Source organism: Lethenteron reissneri, unplaced genomic scaffold (assembly GCF_015708825.2).
Source record: "Lethenteron reissneri isolate LAM-NWPU_2019-01 unplaced genomic scaffold, ASM1570882v1 scaffold_1864, whole genome shotgun sequence".
NCBI lineage: Eukaryota > Metazoa > Chordata > Hyperoartia > Petromyzontiformes > Petromyzontidae > Lethenteron > Lethenteron reissneri.
Genome location: NW_026891624.1, coordinates 1,401,493 through 1,420,815, shown reverse-complemented (window position 1 = coordinate 1,420,815; position 19,323 = coordinate 1,401,493). Strand labels below are relative to the sequence as shown.

General features: G+C 48.8%; 1 protein-coding gene and 1 long non-coding RNA gene across 3 annotated transcripts; one reads left to right on the top strand and one right to left on the bottom strand.

The window, feature by feature from the left end:
- Window positions 1-276: 276 nt before the first annotated feature.
- On the bottom strand, window positions 277-2,552 carry LOC133339450 (uncharacterized). Its single transcript, XR_009754741.1, has 3 exons — window positions 2,449-2,552; window positions 1,476-1,605; window positions 277-651 (listed from the first exon to the last, which is right to left on the bottom strand). It is a non-coding gene; the product is annotated as an uncharacterized LOC133339450 (long non-coding RNA).
- An 8,852-nt stretch (window positions 2,553-11,404) lies between these two features.
- LOC133339445 (zinc finger protein 501-like) lies at window positions 11,405-18,927 on the top strand. Of its 2 annotated transcripts, none has more exons than XM_061547613.1 (2): window positions 11,405-11,484; window positions 16,054-18,927. In XM_061547613.1, exon 2 carries the CDS (start codon window positions 16,064-16,066, stop codon window positions 17,402-17,404), a length of 1,341 nt encoding a protein of 446 aa, XP_061403597.1. In that variant the 5' UTR covers window positions 11,405-11,484; window positions 16,054-16,063; the 3' UTR covers window positions 17,405-18,927. The 2 variants fall into 2 exon arrangements, with proteins under 2 accessions (XP_061403597.1, XP_061403598.1); XM_061547614.1 differs by lacking the exon at window positions 11,405-11,484 and adding an exon at window positions 13,849-14,379.
- The last annotated feature ends 396 nt before the right edge of the window (window positions 18,928-19,323 follow it).

Here is a 19,323-nt window from a genome sequence, read left to right as displayed (position 1 = left end):
AGTGCACTTGAAGGGCTTCTCACCCGTGTGTGTTCTCTGATGAATGTGAAGATATGCTGACTCTGCAAATGCCTTACCACATAAACTGCACTTGAAGGACCTCTCGCCTGTGTGTGTTCTCTGATGAATTTGAAGAGTGTTTGAATGAGCAAATGACTTCACACACACAGTGCACTTGAAGGCTTCTCACCGGTGTGTGTTCTCTGATGAATCTGAAGAGTTAATGGTTGAGCAAATGCCTTCCCACACAAAGTGCACTTGAAGGGCTTCTCACCGGTGTGTGTTCTCTGATGAATATGAAGAATGTCTGAACGAGCAAATGTCTTGCCACACACAGTGCACTTGAAGGGCTTCTCGCCCGTGTGTGTTCTATTATGTTTCCTAAGATATGCTAACTCTGCAAATGCCTTACCACATACACTGCATTTGAAGGGCTTCTTCGCCCATGTGTGTTCTAGTTATGTTTCTTTAGAAAAACTGACTCTGCAAATGCCATACCACATACACTGCACTTGAAGGACTTCTCGCCAGTGTGTTTTCTCTTGATGTCTCTTCAAGTTACCCATCTGATCTGTGCTGTATGGACACTGGATGCATTGGTGCCTTGTACTTCCAGCATTTGCCGAGCCTTTCTTCTCCATGTGATTGATTCTGCAAATACATACAAATTACACACAATTTTCAGGCAGACCTCGCTTAGCGCGACCCTTAGAGTGCCGATTTATTACAGCGCTCTTTGTCCTGGATATTTGTTCCTAATTATTTTTATTTTACAAAGTGCTCACGAGTGAAAACACGCAGCAGCGCTAGCCAAGCAAACGTACCCGGCCCCAATGTTCACTCGGCCAATGCGAGCGACGCATGCTCTAAGGCCAACCAGACCCCACCCGCCGCGATTTAATGATCACGATTCGTGGTCATGATTAGATTTTAAAAATATGACTCGTTTAGCCAGTTGAGAACTCACACGACCAGGATAGAGTCTCAGGCTCCACCTAAAAAAACCTCGCCACACAAATTTAGATGGAGGGCTTCACTAAGTTTCGATTTAAAGCTTTCGTGACTGCAGGGGTTCATCTTCTTGGTTCTTTCGGTAAAGAATGAAGGCTTCACTAAGATCAGGAAGGTCCTGAAGCCTTTCTCTGAAATGACCCGGACTGGAAGGGCAGCAGCTCCTTCAACCTTGTCTCCCTCCACTACCTTGTAGGATTAGTAAACTAGAATGCACTCGAAAGTATAGTACATAATACTGATGTTATAAATAATTCTTTTTATTAAATCTTTAGCATCTGTATTATTATTAGCGCTATTACCAATACCCAAATGAAGCCCTCATATTATTCAAACTAAAGATATAACATTGTCAGAAACGCATCCCTATATAGTAGCGCTGATTGATTGGCTCAATTCTACAGGAACAAAGCATCTGGAGGAGCGCTAAGCGAGTTTTGGGTGCAAAGGGCAAGGGCACTCACACCGACTTGGAAGCCACTGGTCAGTCTGCCTCTCTCTGTGACAGGGCAGGTTTTGCCCACGCACTGTCCAAGCAGGCTGAACCCACTGCCGTGCAAACTGTCACCAATCCAGCATTCCAGGTTCACCACTCTGGTCAAATGAAGCGGTCACCCTGATTAGTAAGACAGAGTCGATAGAATTAAATTCGTCTTGAAAACTCACCTATTTAAAATTCGTCTTTGTGTGTGTGGGCGAGTGTGTGTGTGGGTGGGCGATAGCGTATCGATTACCGCGCTGTGCTATGATCCCGGCGACCCGGGTTCGATTTCCCGTCAAAGCCAACACTAGTGACACATATCTGAACTGGTCCTAGGTCTCCCCTAGGTCAACTCAGCCTCCAATGAGGACCTGCTGCGGTGTGTAAACATCGCCACTCGGGAGACAAAGGCAGTCCGGGTGTGGTGCTGGTCACCTACCACATCGTGTGCCGTGCCGGCCTTCATAGATACTCGCTGACAGTGGGTGAGTGTGTATATGTATGAGTGGAGAGCGTGTGGGTGAGCGTGTGGGTGGGCGAGTGTAATTGTGTCATGCTTTGATGTCTCATTGCGACTAAAAGCAAACGTCTGGGCTGGTATCGTCCGAATATTCCAATGCTGAAACCCGGCCTGCAGATTACTCAATCGGAAATACGCGAATGCAAAACAAAAACTCGACGATCCTGAACTAGAGAATGGAGACTCTGAGAGGTGAAGTAGTCAGCCAGGTGAAGACAAATTAAACTTATGAGAATCAAAGCAAAGTCAGTCAGGCAAGGGCAGGAGGCAAGGCCTGCATGGCTCGGCCCCACGTAGTAACGTTCCAACCTGGACATCGATTGCATACTTGCCGCTACTCAATTGCTATCGCTACGAGAGAGAGAGAGGGAAGAAGCGAGGCTGTACCTGGGTAAACAACAACAACAACAACCAAATCACGATGTGAACTTCTCACCTCCGATCCGAGGGAGTTGCGCGCACAGAAGCAGCTCCTGGGATTTCGTGACGTCACACGGAAGCGCGCGGCGAGATGACATGACGTCACTAACACACGCACCGCCTCCCCTCAAGTTAACGCGGATGTGTATGAGGAAATTATGTTAACGAGGCGTGCCCATATATGGAGTGATTGGGCGTGGCCGCTGAACCGGACATAATGAATGTAATGGTCAGGATTAATGGGTAAATTACGTTAATGAGCCGCCAGTGGTATTTGTTTTAATGGAATTTAAATAGGAAGCAATCAAGCAGACTCAACATACGTCACCCGGGCCTTTGAAGTTAAGGGAATAATAAAAGTTTACACTAATTCGTAAAAATTGGTTCTGCTGAAACAGAAGTTTTCAGTTTCAATTTCATTTATTAGGCATAACCCTGTGAGCCATGCGGCTCTTGACTCGGGTGCAACCACAACAAAAAAACACATGAACAAGAAACATATTAAAGTGACTACACGCAACATAAAAATCCTGGAAAAAACAGCAAAGTCTTCCACAAAAAAACACAGTACTTCAACGCTGTGTGCAAAAATCACTGTGGGGTGCAAGTCAAACAATAACAACCATAACACAATGCAGATTAAAGTTATCAGGCTAACTCTGTACTCCAACAAACATAGCTAAACCAAAACTTTTCAAAATCACCAAAATAAAGCTGTCTTGTATCTTGGTCCACTTGTGAAGGATGAAGGCAAAATAACTAAACTCCCCACATTCTGAGCGTTTGCATCTCCCTCAGCATTGATAGCGTCCCTGAGATGAGCATACTGTTCTACACGCAGGCGTTTTTGATTCAGTTGAATGTAAAGAAGGCGTTCACTCTTAATTTTGGCATACTCATCGACAACATACAACAGGTTATCATTCAGAGAATCGTCATCGGTGTTGGGGACCGTCCATAAATGACGTCACGCACCTAGGGGAGGGGTGGTCAGACATTTGTGATGATGTGTGATGAGGGGGGGAGGGTTTGAGAAATGTGACGTCACATCAAAATGCGCAACTTTAAATAAATATATAGATTTTCCACTGATCTGTGTAATAAATATCATTTCTATATGATTCCCATCCTTTTTTCTCGTCAAAATCGCAAAATTTGCGGAGAGCGTCGCTGTAAATACAGGGAGAGACGAGAGGTGAGGCAGCGACGCGCTCAGCCTCCCCTCTGATTGCGCAACCCCTCAGAAACTGTATGGAGCGCGGGCAATAAGCGCGTGCCTGTTACTATCTCAGTATGTCACCCATGTAATGTTTGTAGACCCCTTAATTACATGTCCTCGCCTTCCATAGTCCAGGTAACTTATTTCACGTATGTGTATAAAGATATTTAGGCTCGCTGGTCTCGTCATAAAACTGCAATGGAAAAGCACCAGGGGAGGCAGCTATCACATCTGCCTGTCAAACACGCCTCCCTCACTGAAGACACGCCCCCCTCAGTGAGGACACGCCTCTCTCAGTGAGGCAGCTATCACATCTGCCTCACTGAGGGGGGCGTGTCCTGAGCCCACGTAATTGACGCTCGCTCTCCCTCCACGTTAGCCAGCTCTAGCAAAAAACATTCAGTGGCTGCAAAAACGGAAAACGTATATCTAACCTTAAAAATTTCTCAAAATTGGACTTTCAATCAAAACAGGAAGTGATAAACAATGGAAAACAAATGCCTGAGCTTAAGGACTTACTTCAAACGAAGGGACAGAAAATAACATTGTCGTTTCAAATGGAGTGGTACCAACTAAAAGACTGGCTGTGTGGCTGTGCTACGAAGAATCACCTTTACTGCTTTCCCTGCCTTCTGTTCTCCACTACCGACAATGTTTGGACTAACGCGGGATTTTTTTACTTGAAAAATCTACCAAGGAACCTCAACAAACATGAAAAATCGACAACTCACATTCAAAGCCAAATTTCTGTAAAACTTTTGGATAGATCTGTCTTTGAATGAACAGCGGAGATTAAATATCAGCATCCACAATGCTAAGCTAAAGGAAAACCGTGAGGTTTAAAAATACATTATTAATGTGACCTGCTTCCTAGCCAAACAGGAATTAGCATTTCATGCTAACGATGAGAGTGCAAGCTCTTCTAATTGTGGCAACTATGTGGAGCTATTGTATGCGCCGTCTTCCGATGACGATGACGACTCGCTCACTCAAGACCTGCCGACCCTGGGTGCCGTGGACCCGGTTACTGTAACCACGTCTGGTGCGACCATAGCACCGAGGAAGGACGTCGGGGCAGAACCGTCTTCGTCTCCGTGCACGGACGACGGCTGGCGGCGTTTTGCAGAGCAGATCGACTCTCTCCGCACGGTTCTACTCCAACTCGTGATGCTAGTCGCGTCGTCTGCGGCGCCGGGACGGCCACAGGACGTGCTGCTGAGTGGTGACGAGCAGGGCTCTGTTCGGGGGCCTCGGAGGGTCCCTTCGCGCAATACACGGCCGCCATTATGGCCACGTGGTGCACTGCCGGGCGTGACGGAGCCCGCCGGAGACGGTGGAGTGAGGCGCAGCCATCGTCTTTCCCATATCAAAGAATTCGTCACGGGCAGCGACTGGAGTGCTTTTACCTGGCGTTTCGAGTTGGCATTCCGTTCGGTGTGGTGGATGGAGGAGGAGACTTTGGGCGCTCTACTTACCCTTCTCGACGACGTGTCGCTAGCAGTATTCCGCTCCTTTTCTTCCGACAGGAAGAAGACATTGAAGGACGCATTAGCCGAGATGGCGGAAGTTTACGAGCCAGCTTCAGACACTCAGCTGAAGTTTATGCATCGTAGGCGAGGCAGTAATGAATCTCCTCTTGCCTACCGGGGTGCTCTGTTGGCGCTTGCGATGGCCGCTTACCCCGCCACCAGACCTGATGTGCTCGACCCTCTCATCTTGGGCAAGATGCTTGAGTTGGCGAAAGACATGGGCATACATTGCCAGTGTGCGGTCATGAGCCGCTGACGTCCTGATGGGCCGCTAGATGCCTCAACACGCAGGACAACTTGCAGCGTTGGGCACAGATGGCTACCTGGACGGGGGACTTGGCTCGAGACGGTGAGCCGAAGGGATGGGTGCCATCGAAGGTCACCCACATCCTGGACGACATGGGGATCAGGGATCTGGCCGCTGCCGCTCCTCGCTGGGATCCGCGGCGGAGGCCAGACTCGCGTCGTGAAGGGTCCTACAATTTGCGTGGAGCCGACGACAGGGCTACTGTGACGTGTTTCAAGTATGGATGCTTGGGCCACTTCGCCCGGGATTGCCGGAGTCGCCCTCGTCCTCCACCGCCTCCCGAAGCTTCAGCTCCAGCGCTGACTCCTCCGTTGGTGGACCATAACCCCGGCCAGGCAAGTCGGCACGCATCAGACACCCGGCATCAATTGTCATCTCACACATCTTTCAACGTGCGGAGTAATCTACCGCTCCGCGATTCAGAAAATGTTGTTGGGGATTGGCCGTTATCAATAACACAATGGAGAAAGTTGGCGCGCTGCGTCATGGCCGTGGCAACGGGATCCTCCAGGGTGCCGGGTTCCATACAGGGTGTAGATGTTCAGGTGTTAGTGGACACTGGGGCATCTGCCACTATTATCTCCGACGTGATTGTCCAACTCCTTTCTATTCCCGTCTCACGGGTGCGGCCGGGCTTTGATGCTTGTATTTCTGCCAATGGGGGTAGTATGGGTATCATCGGTCAGGTGGACGCACATATTGCCATTGGGAATGTCGCAGTGTCGGGGCCAGTTTTGATTTCCAGGTCCTTGGCAGTGCCCTGCTTGTTGGGCACTGACTTTCTTCGAAAGATGCCTGTTAAAATCCTTGTCGATCAGGGATGTCTAGAGTTGCCAGCAGGCCGTAAGATGTTTTTTTTGCCGTCCCCGCTCAGTCGTTCTCTGCTATGCGCTGCAGTGCAGGCGCTGGCAGATATTACTCTTGAAGTTCCTCCGGGCTTTCAGATGCTCATTCAATTGCGATATATCGGAAAGGCTACGGCAATGCAGATGCGGCGGCGGGTATACTCTTATCCCCATCAAACACCGCTACCAAGAGTCTTGCTCTTGTGGGGGCCCAAACGATTATCCGTTCCGGAGAGGCCCCGTTTTTGCAGGTTTTGAATGAGGATCCGGAAGGAGTTTTAGTCCCGGCTGGTATGGTCTTGGCTCATGCCAATACCGCCTTTACAGACCACGATGGGAGCGAATCTGGTGGATTGGTGGGGGCGATTCATCCCAGCGCGTTGTCCGACGATCGTTGGATTGCAGAACTGTGCCGGGAGAATTCGGTCGTTGGCCGCTAAACAACGCGGCGAACTACGGGCGTTGCTGTCCGACTACGCCAATGTTTTTAGCAAGGATGACTTCAATTTGGGTCGCATGTCGCTCTTGTCCCACCATATTGATACCGGGGAGGTGAGCCCTATCCGACTGCATTCTCACCGTTTGAGCCCCACGGAGAGGGAACGCGTGCGGAGCGCGGTGGATGAGATGCTGGCCGCTGACATTATCTTTCCGTCTAATAGCCCGTGGGGAGCACCTGTTGTTCTTGTTAAGAAAAAGGATAGTAACCTCAGATTTTGTGTCGATTTTCGTAAGCTTAATAAGGTATCCGTGGCAGATGCGTACCCTCTGCCCCGGATAGGATGATTCCCTCGGTGCGTTGTCGGGTGCGCAACACTTTTCCACTCTTGATCTTTCTTCTGGGTTCTGGCAGCTGCCCCTGGACGATTCTTCGAAGCTGAAAACCGCATTCCGCATGCCTCAGGGACTTTTCCAATTTAACTGTCTTCCCATGGGACTGAAATCTGCTCCCGCCACATTCCGACGCTTGATGGAGCATGTTTTGGCTGGGTTGCAATGGGACACGTGCTTCATATATTTGGATGACATTATTGTGTTCAGTCGTACATTCGAAGAACACCTTCGGCGATTGAAGGCTGTTTTCGACAGGATGCGGTCTGCGAATCTCAAATTTAGACCTAAGAAATGTCATCTGTTGCAACGTTCCGTGCGTTACTTAGGACACAATGTTAGCTCTGACGGTATCGCTATGGACCCTGACAAAACTGTTTGTGTTCGTGACTGGCCGAACCCTACTTGCGTGGGGGACGTGCATAGTTTTGTCGGGTTTTCTTTTCCTACTACCGTCGGTTCGTTCCACATTTTGCTACTATCGCTAAGCCTCTGCATGTCATTACGGCAAAGAATCAGAGATTTAAATGGGGACCTGAGGAAGAGGAGGTGTTCAAGGCCCTTCGTGATCACTTGGCGACCGCGCCGAAGCTCGATTATCCTGACTTTTCCTTGCCGTTTATCTTGGACACTGATGCCAGTGGTACAGGCCTTGGCGCCGTCTTGTCCCAGTCCAAGAATGGTGTGGAGAAGGTTGTTGCGTATGGTAGCCGTGTCCTCTCACTGGCTGAGAGCCGCTATTGTGTGACGAGGAGGGTACTATTGGCGACCGTCCACTTCGTACGTTAATATCGACCTTACCTGTACGGCCGGAAATTCATTGTGCGTACTGACCATGCTGTCTTCCATTACTCCTTGAAAATTTCGCGGTGGCTGATTCCGCGGAGCATGCCAGCCCAGGGCCGGCTGACAGTGCGTTGCACCTGCTGCGCTCGGTATGGGTGCGCGAGCAACTACTGGGCGACTATTTGGTTTCCTTGCGATATCAGGCTGACGGCTTGCATGCGTCCTCGGCAGCGGACGACTCACCACAAGCGGTGTTCCAGGACGGTCTGTTGATGTGTAGGGAAGATTTGCTGGGCCGTTGGCGGTGTGGTGGTTCCCGTTGCGCTTCGGCATGAATTGATTCGGGTGTTGCATGCTGAAAAATTGTTACACCTGGGCGTGCAAAAAACCTTGCTCACGCTACAGAGAGATTTTTTTTGGCCTGGCATGACATCCGATGTCGCCAATGCTATCCGAGCCTGCCCAGAATGCGCTCCATGGAAACCGCCGCACCAGAAATATATTCCACCCTTGAAGTCTATTCAGGTTACACGGATTAACGAGCTGGTGGCCCTTGATATCCTCGGGCCTTATCCTCCTACGGCCTGAGGCAAAAATTCCTGTTGGTGGGGGTGGAATATTTTTCACGGTGGCCGATGGCGTGGCCTTTGCCCGATCAATCGGCGTCTTCCATTTTTGAATGCTTATGTTATGGACAAAGGCGCCCTGGAACAATTGCTTACAGATCACGGTCGGAATTTTTCGTTAAAATTACTACGCAATGTTTGTGATGCGTTATGGATTTCACCCTACCACCCGCAAACGGATGGGATGGTCGAGTGATTGAACCGTACCTTGTCCGCCATGCTCTGCCACACTGTGAGTGAGAAACAGGACGATTGGGACCTACAAATTCCTAGCGTGCTCTCCGCCTATCGTATGGCCCCACATGCTTCCACCGGGTACTCAACGTTTTTCCTCATGTATGGACGGGAGAATGTACCACCAATTGGCGTGCAGTTGGGAACGCCCATGAAAGGGCCCAAACAGACCCTTCCTGAACACGTCTGCGACTCCGTACTGAAGCGCGGGAGGCGGCGCGAATCAGCACGGCCAAAACCCAGGCTCGTAACGAGCGGTGTGCTCGCTGGTCGAATCGCGACATGCCGTGGTCTGTGGGCGACCGGGCCTGGCTTCATTGCCCCCAGGTGCCGGTGGGCACCTCTCCCAAATTGCACAGACCATGGGAGGGGCCTGTGGAATTGATATAAATTCGACATCCTCAATGTGTGCATATCCGGGCAGGTCCACGCCGTTGGTTCGTGCACACGTCCCGGTTGAACCCTTCTTTCCTACGTGCGTCGATCCGTCATCCCCAATGATTACCTTGCCGGTGTCTGATTCGTCCGACGCACCACCCCAGTTGCTGGTTGATCCCCCGAAGGGCCCTGTTTTTCCGCCCACAGACGCGTGGACCTTGAGGACTCCTTCTGCTGTTGATGACCCCGCTTGGGCCAGCGCTTCACCGGCCGCGTCCTGCCTCCCGCTGTGTCGAAGGCAGCGGGGCCTCACGTGTTTTATTGCACATGTACCAATCTGATCTGCGTGCTGTGTTCCGGATTATGAGCGAAAATCCCGATGGTTGGGACAATGACACCCTGATGATGGCCGCCGGATATGATCTCTGGCTGTCAACAGCATCAACATGCTTATTCATAATGACATATGAGGGCATTTTCAATGAAACCGATGCACTCTTTCGTGTACTGCGGAATAAAGTAATGGGCATTGGATTCTGCTGTGCGCGAATCCGTGACATAATTGGAGTTGTGGAACGCCAGAGACATGAGTTTGACAGTTTCTACGATCGATTCGAGCAGAAATTCATCACACTTGGCCTGACAGACAATGCCCGAAGTAAACAACTGATCAAAGATGAGAGGAAAAGATTGATTATTTCGGTGAGCTAACTTTCCTTGGTTTGGTTGAATACATGAAATTGTATGAAATGTCACAACATTTCGATGACACCAAACTGCAGAGCCTATCAAAATACGCAAGACACTTTGACTTTGATAGACTAAAGGCTGACCTTATCGGATTGTATAGTTCACAAATAGAGAGGAATGAATGCAAATCACCCGGACAGTTCCTCAGCTTTTTGGCCCAGAATGATCTGATGCAGACGGTTCCCGAGGCGACAAAGTTGGTGCTCACTATATCAGCTACAACAGCGTCCGTTGAAAGGTCGTTCTCTGCTTTGAAACGACTCAAAACATACAGTCGGAATCGGACTGACCAAGGACGAATTTCATCCCTGGCAATCATCTTTATTGAGACGGAGTGACTTTAAAACTAAAAGAGAATAAAGAGGACTTCTACAACAAAGTCACTGACATATTTGTCCAGAAGGATAGGCGAATGGACTTCATTTACAAGGTAAGACCATGCAATATATTTTTTCATTTGTGTTGAATGAGTATGAAGCGAGGATCTGCATTCGCCTTTAAAACGTGAATCGAATACGTAACTGACCTGTGTGCGTGTGTTGTAAAGAATGCTGATATGAAATATTAAAGATACGGCCGCCTCACCAATAGTCATTGTGCAACCTGCCAATTGAATGGTGAATTTAAGCTACCTCTATCGGGTTCATACGTGTGCAAATCTGGCGCTGACACGAGCCAGTGCCTCCCCCAACCATTGACCGCACGTCACTGATACATACTACCGTGTACACAAAGATTAAGATTTCCCCCCAATAGCAATAACAAACTGTTGGGGCAAATCCTGTTGGCAGACGCCTATGAAAGCCGGCACGGCACACGAGGGAGTGGGTGGCCAGCACCATGCCCGGCCGCCTTTGTCTCCCCAATGGCGATATTTGCACATCGCACCGGGTACTCATTTGAGGCTAAGTCGACCTTAGGGGAGGCCCGAGACCGATTCAGATAATCGTCGCCGGTGTCGGCCGTGAGCAGGAATCGAACGCGGACCTCCGGGATCGTAGTGCAGCGCTAACCGCTGCACCACCGCTCCCCTCACCACAACTCGCCGCCTCTGACGTCACCCCTCCACGTGCCGTCTTCGGCGCGAGACCCGCAGAAGGGTGTACCCCGCTAGTGACGTCATGTCTCGATTTTATTGTTTTATTTTTATTATTTTATATCCCTTCTACGTAACTTTACCGAAATAACCAAGAAGATGACGTCATGTCACCAAGGGAACTCCCCGTCTGACCAAGCAGACGTGCCGTTGAGTCTGCTTGGTCGCTTCCGATTGCCATTCCGGTAAAACAAATACGACTGGCGGGTCATTAACATAATTTACGCAATAATTCCGTCGCCGGTTCATTATGTGGCGTTAAGCAGCCACGCCCAATCACTCCATATATGGGCACGCATCGTTAACATAATTTATGCATAAACATTCACATAAACTTGTGGGCAGGCAAGTGGGTGCTAGTGACGTCATGTCATCTCCCGTCGCGTGCTTCCGTGTGACGTCACGAGATTCCAGGAGCTGCTTCTGTGCGCGCACCTGCCTCGGATCGGAGGTGAGAAGTTCACATCGTGATGTTGGTTGTTGTTGTTGTTTACCCAGGTACAGCCTCGCTTCTTCCCTCTCTCTCTCTCGTAGCGATAGCAATTGAGTAGCGGCAAGTATGCAATCGATGTCCAGGTTGGAACGTTACTACGTGGGGCCGAGCCATGCAGGCCTTGCCTCCTGCCCTTCCCTGACTGATTTTGCTTTGATTCTCTTAAGTTTAATGTGTCTTCACCTGGCTGACTACTTCACCTCTCGGGGGGAGGGGGGCGATGCTTCTGCGCGTATTCCCAATTGAGTAATCTGCAGGCAGCTTTTCAACACTGGGATATTCGGATACCAGCCCAAACGTTTATTTTTAGTCGGAATGAGACATCAAAGCATGACACAATTACACTCGCCCACCAACACGCCCACCCACACGCTCCCACTCATACACTTACACACTCACCCACTGTCAGCGAGCATCTATGAAGGCCGGTACGGCACACGAAGTGGTGGGTGACCAGCACCACGCCCGGACTGCCCTTGTCTCTTGAGTGGCGATGTTTAGACACCGCACCAGGTCATTTGAGGCCGGGTTGACCTAGGAGAGGCCTAGGACCAGTTCAGGTATTTGTCACTAGTGTTGGCTTTGAGAGGAAATCGAACCCGGTCAACAGGTCCGTAGCACAGTGCGTTAACCGCTATATTAACGCCCACACACACTCGCCCACCCACAACAACAACCGCCATTCGCCACTAAGTGGCGGTGACGTCACCACTACGCTTGTGCCAGGCCATGTGCACCTTGAGGCCATGTGAAGTGTCGAACGCCCGCTGGCAGGAGGTCACGGAGCAGACCCAGGTGCCACGGGTCGACTGAGACGACTGGCTGATGCACCACCTGTGCCCCCTACTGTGCCAACTTGCTGTGCTTTAGCCATCCGGCGCTCCGCTCGTTGTTGTGAGCGTCGCTCCTCCGCCCTCTGTTGTTGGGCGACTGCCTCCAACTGCCCAGTATAGTCCTTCACGAGCCTCCTCCACAGAGGTCGATCACGACACCACTGGTACCAGTCATCGGCAAGTCCACTCAGCTCCACATCCTCCTGTACCACATCACTCCATCTCTGCTCTAGCCCGTGCCGCGTCCGTTTAGCCCCCTCGATCCGGCCGAACAAAAGCTGTTTAGGCATGCGGTGGCTGGGCATGTGGGCTACATGACCCAGCCAACGCAGCCTTGCCTACCGGAGGAACTAACCGATGGGACTTTGTCCACATTCAAGGATTTGTGAGCTCTCACAATCCAGCCTGGTTAAACCCAGGATGGATCGTAGGCAGGCCAGCCTAAATGTTTCTAACTGGCGAAGATGTACCATTAGGGAGGTCCACGTTTCGCAAGCGTAGAGAAGGGAGGGAATGACCGTGGCCGAGAAGACCTGAAGCTTCGTGCGGAGTGATAGATCAGGTAGCTTCCACATAGCGTTACGCAACCGATGAAAAGATAATGCCGCTCGACTGATTCGGAGTGAGACATCTGCTGTTAAACCGGAGCCGGTCATGAGCACACTGCCCAGGTATGGGAAACTCTCCACAACTGCCCTATCACCAATTGGATAGTTGTGGGGGTGGAGTGTCCAATGATACAAAATACCCAGGCAGGTGCTTAGTTTTGGTGGGGCTGATGGTAAGGCCCCACTTCTTGGTGGCAAGCTCCAGGTTCAGTAGCAGTGCCTCCAACTCCTCCTCTGAGTGAGCAGCAATTACCAGATCATCGGCATACATAACATGGTTGAGCAATAGGGAGCCATCCCTTGACCGCACCCGGGCATCGATCAGCCTCCCATTGTATCTGTACCAAATGGAAATTCCTCCGGGACAGCTATTGAAGGCTTCACTAACTACGTGGTCAAAATATATGTTAAATAATGTGGGAGCCAGAGGACATCCCTGTCGCATCTCAAGGTGTACAGGGAATAACTCCGACTCCCGGCCACGTAATTTTACCCTGGACAGCTCCCCATCATGAAGGTCCTTAATAATATTGAGCAGAGGGTCAGGGACTCCGAAAGCACGAAGAACAATCCAGAGCCCAGGCCTGATGGTATCATAGGCCTTGACCAGGTAAATAAAGCAGAGATGTAGGTCTTGTTGGAATTCCCTACACTTCTGCTGTAGCAGACGGACAGAAATATATGGCATCTGTGCAGGACCGCCCTTTTCTGAAACTGCTTTGGGGCTCCGCAAGCCTCTCCTCAGCATGCCTAGCAAGGCGATGTTGAATAATCCTTGCCAGGACCTTTCCCGGCACACTGAGGAGTGAGATTCCCCTGTAGTTGTTACATTCTGTGCGGTCCTTCTTAAAGAGGGGGACCACCAGGGCATCCTTCTAGTCCTGCGGAACCCGTCTAGTGGTCCTGACTTTTGTTATGATGTCAAGTAGGGCAGTTTGTGCACAAATGCCACCCTCCCTCAGCATTTCGCTTGGAAGATCATCTCGGCCCAGTGCCTTTCCTGGTCTCAGACTCTGGATCGCCCTCAGTACTTCCTCAACAGATGGCACCTCAGACAGCCACTCACAGGGGGTGACTTCCTTCTCCAATATTTGAGGCACCGCAGCCTCAGCAGGATCTTCCCCACTTTGTCTCGCGTTATTTTCCTGGGTGAGGGGTTTGCCCTCCCCCAGGACCTCACAGAAATGCTCAGCAAATCTGAAATCCTGTTCCTCGGGGTTGGAGATTGGATCACCGTTCTTTCCCCTAATGACGGTAATAGGTGTGGCGCTGCAGATAACATTTTTTATGGAATTAAAGAGCGATTTGTGATCGCAGGCCACTGAGGCAGACTCCATCTCCTCAGCAACCCGCGACCACCACCCATCCTTGCAGCGCTTCACGGCTGTCCAAACCTCCGAGCGAAGGTTGCGGTAAGCCTCCTCATTCTCTGACGTGGGATGCTGTAGCCGATGAGAGTGGGCCTGTCGCTTTTTCTCAGCCAACTTGAACACCTCCTCTGTCAGCCAGGGTCTCTGGGGAGGTCTGGACCATGTACCCAAAGCAGCCATAGCAGCTGCATGAGCAAGTCATAAACCTCACCTCGACATCAGCAGGAGTGGTGAATGACGCCAACTCCAGCCGCAAGCGATGATGAAATTCATCAGCGAGCTGAGACCATGCCACTAAGGGTTTGATTGGGTCCTGGGTGTACACCCACCACCGGAGTGGAAGAATGGCAGGCGCATCTTACAGATAACAAGTCGCTGGTCAGTGGGCAGATCAGCTCCATGGTAGGTCCTGGTGTCAAGGACATGGGCCCGCATCCGTTGCTCCGACACTGTAGTCCAGCAGATGTTCTTGCTTGGACCTGGCATATATCCATGATGTGGTGTGGATACGCCGATGCCGGAACAGCGTGTTGGTAATTACAAGCCCATGGGCTGCACAAAAATCTAGCAGCCTCCTGCCGTTGTTATTGAGATGAGCTGGCCCATGCCTTCCCATTACTCCAGACCAAGTACCAGCATCATGACCAACTCGGGCATTGAAGTCACCCAACACCTGTGACACACTCACCCACCCACACACTCGCCCACACACACAAAAAGACAAAGTTTAAAGAGGTGAGTTTTCAAGATGGACTTAATTATGTCTATCGACTCTGTCTTACTAATCAGGGTGACCGCTTCATTTGACCAGAGTGGTGAAGCTGGAATGCTGGATTGATGACGTTTGCATGGCAGTGGGTAGAGCCTGCTTGAACCGTGCGTGGGCAAAACCTGCCCTGTCACTGAGAGAGGAGGCAGACTGACCAGTGGCTTCCACAGTCGGTGTGGGTGCCCTTTACACCCAAAGCTCGCTTAGCGCTCCTCCAGATGCTTTTATTCCTGGAGAATTGAGCACCAATCGTTCAGCGCTACAAGGGGTCATCATAAACCCATTGTATACTACATAGGGATGCATTCCTGACTGTTATATTTTTAGTATGAATAATGAGGGCTTCATTGGGGTGTCGGTAATAGTGCTAATAAGAAAACAGATGCTAAACATTAGTTAATAAAAATGATTTATAATATCAGTATTATGTACTATACTTACGAGTGCATTATACTTTACTCATCCTACAAGGTAGTGGAGGAAGACAAGGTTGAAGGAGATGCTGCGCTTTCAGTCCGGGTCATTCTCAGAGAAAGGCCTCAGGACCTCCGTGATCTTAGTAAAGCCCTCAATCTAAATTTGTGCGGCGAGGTTTTTTTAGGTGGAGCCTTAGACTCTATCCTGGTCGTGTGGGTTTTCAACTGGCTAAACGAGTCAAGTTTTTTAAAAATATAATCATGACCACGAATCGTGATCATTAAATCGCGTGGGGTAGGGTCTGGTTGGCTTAGAGCATGCGTCGCTCTCATTGGCAGAGCGAACAATGGAGCTGGGTACTTTTGCTTGGTGAGCTCTGCTGCGTTCTCACTTGTGAGCACTTTGTAAACTTACAAAAAATTACGAACAAAAATATCCAGGACAAAGAGTGCTGTAACAAATCGGCACTCTAAGGGTTGCACTAAGCGAGGTCTGCCTGTATAGTGTGTGTAATATGTATGTATCTGCAGAATCAACCACATGGAGAAAAGAGGCTCGGCAAAGGCTGGAAGTAAAAGGCACCAATGCATCCAGTGTCCATACAGCACAGATCAGATGTGTAACTTGAAGAGACATCAGACAAAACACACTGGCGAGAAGCCCTTCAAGTGCAGTGTGTGTGGGAAGTCATTTGCTCGTTCACAAACTCTTACAATTCATCAGAGAACACACACAGGCGAAAAGCCCTTCAAGTGCAGTGTATGTGGTAAGGCATTTTCAGAGTCAGAATCTCTTAAGAAACATAATAGAACACACACGGGCGAGAAGCCCTTCAAGTGCACTGTGTGTGGCAAGACATTTGCTCGTTCACAAACTCTTCATATTCATCAGAGAACACACACCGGTGAGAAGCCCTTCAAGTGCACTGTGTGTGGGAAGGCATTTGCTCATTCAAACATTCTTCATGTTCATCAGCGAACACACACCGGTGAGAAGCCCTTCAAGTGCACTGTGTGTGGGAAGGCATTTGCTCGTTCAGTAACTCTTCAAAATCATCAGAGAACACACACCGGTGAGAAGCCCTTCAAGTGCACTGTGTGTGGGAAGGCATTTGCTCAACCATTAACTCTTCACATTCATCAGAGAATACACACCGGTGAGAGGCCCTTCAAGTGCACTGTGTGTGGGAAGTCATTTGCTCATTCAAAAACTCTTAAAATTCATCAGAGAACACACACAGGCGAGAAGCCCTTCAAGTGCAGTGTATGTGGTAAGGCATTTGCAGAGTCAGCATATCTTAAGAAACATAATAGAACACATACGGGCGAGAAGCCCTTTAAGTGCACTATGTGTGGGAAGGAATTTGCTCATTCAAAAACGTTTCGTGTTCATCAGAGAACACACCAAGTGCATAAGTCATACAAGTGCTTGGTGTATGGGAAGGCATTGACTCATTCAAAATCTCTTAAGAAACATAAGACAACATATTCAGGTGAGAATCCTTTCAAGTGCACTCTCTGTGGAATGGAATTTACATTATCAGGAAACTTAAAGAGGCATGAGAAGATCCACAAGGAGAAAGTGAAATCGACTTGTGAAAATCAACATGCTGCAATGAGCCCATCTCTCATGAAACACGAATCAGAAGAAAATTCCAACTTGGCAACACAGCCAGAAGTGACAGTGAAATGTGAAGAAGTGAAATGTGAAGAAGTGACGGTGAAATGTGAATATCAAGATTCGACTCCAGGACCCAATCTGCAAGTGGATGGAGGCAGCGTGAAGCAGGAGGAGCATTCCGATTCTGAGGGAGAGAGAGGCAATCCCCAGCAGTTTGTGGATGTGGAGGTGTGGGTGGAGTTTTTGGACAAAGCTGAGTAGGAGGGGCCAGAATGTGTGAAATGGCACCTTGGAAGACGTGTAACCTGGAGTTTGAGACGATTTTCCATAGCATTCGCCTTATTCACAGGCTTCTGTCATTTCAAGAATGCATAGGGGTTGAGGTGTTATCTAAGCATAGATGGGCTTTCTGTACATATGAAGTTATTGAGTGTCGAAGTGAAATAGTGGATATGCAAAGCATTATGCTGCCTTATAAAACACGGATTAGGAATGTATTTTGATGGTTACATATTTAATGAATAAGTATGAATTTTGAACTTTTGGGCATTACTATTAAAGTGGCTGTCATGTGTGGCTGTGCTTTTCTGCATGCTCCCAGTCTGGTTTTTTTTATTGCTTTTTAAATGCCCTTTAGTAAAAGAAAAGGTAACTTTTTGTAAAATTTACTTTTGGCTTCATACACTAAATATATGTTTATGATATCAAAATAATTTAATGTCAGGCCTACTTTCTGCACTTGTTTTGCTTTGTCCCTTTGGGTTTCATTTAATTGGTCTTAGCCTGATGTTACTTTTTTAATTTTACGCTAACAGCAGGGGTCTGCAAATCTACTGCACATCCCACTTAATGGCTATGGTTTATAGTGCAGTGTAGTGTCAAGTGTGCAGTGCATTGTGAATAGTATGTTGTAAATGTGATGTGGTGAAATGTGTGTATGTATGGTGATGTATAGTATGTGTACAGTGCATAGTGTAAGAAGCCGTCTTTGGCTTTTCATGTGACGAATCGCACGCAATGTATCATTGCACTCAGTTGCGAGTTGCAGTTTATAGGTGCCGATTGAGAGTAAAGTTCTGCATCTTGACGCTGCATGCCACTTGCAGTGAGGCGTGTTGTGCGCCATGCAGTTGCTGTAGCTGGTGTGAACTTACCTGTGATGAATCGCATGTGTAATTGTGCACTCTGCAATGTTGCTGTATTTGCTATGTAGAGCCAGGTGCTGGTGTTTTTTTATGCGTGTAGGTAATGTTCAGCATGCCATGCCCAACAGTGTGTAGATTTCAAAGTACCTGTACAGTGAACACCCTCGTTTCAGATTTGAGGTGGACTGGTGAGATATTGCATTATTCAAATAGAAAATCAAATATAACTTGAATAAAGATTTTTTTTATGTTAATCGAAAGCCATGGATTAGGTAATGTTTGACTGTTGATTGAGTTATTGGTGGTGAACATATTCACAATTAAGACGTTGATACTATTAAAGTAAATTTTAATATTTCAACATAAATTGGTTATAATTGGGTCTAGAAAATGAACACTGGTGCTAAATCCCATCAAGAGGTACTGTGCGAAGTGGAGGGTGATAGGTTTGTGTCTGGTAATGATTACAGGTATGATACGTTCACGTTTTTCCAGTTCTATTGTGTTTGCCGTTTTTTGCAGGAAGTTTAATATTCGAATTTCGCCAACCAAAGGCCGACTTACTCTAGCGACTACGACGGGTTTCTCGGTGTCTCGCCCATTGCCCCCACTGATGTCCTCTTCTCCCCCCCCCCCCCCCCCCCAATCTGTGCAGATATTGCCGAGTTTAACACGTGGCCTTTCGCAACTAATATCCATAATAGTTTTTTTTGGGTTAGATCGCGTAAATAAAAAAAAGTATGTCGTTAAACCAGTCACCATCCGACACAGCCAATTATTAAGGTTTGTCACGGAAACAGAACATGCCAATTCGTTACTCGTACAACAGTGTTGGAGAGCCAAGCCAGATCATTTACTATCCGAGTACGATGCATTGCCAGTAATTACAACTAGCTTCATCAGGCGACAGCCAGATTTGTGCATGTAAAATGCACAAAATTGCCTGCATACGAATTTAGCCTTACATTGATATAATGGGGCGAGCAGAATAGGTGTTTTGGCAGAGGTTCCAGTCACAATTCAAAAATAAAGCTT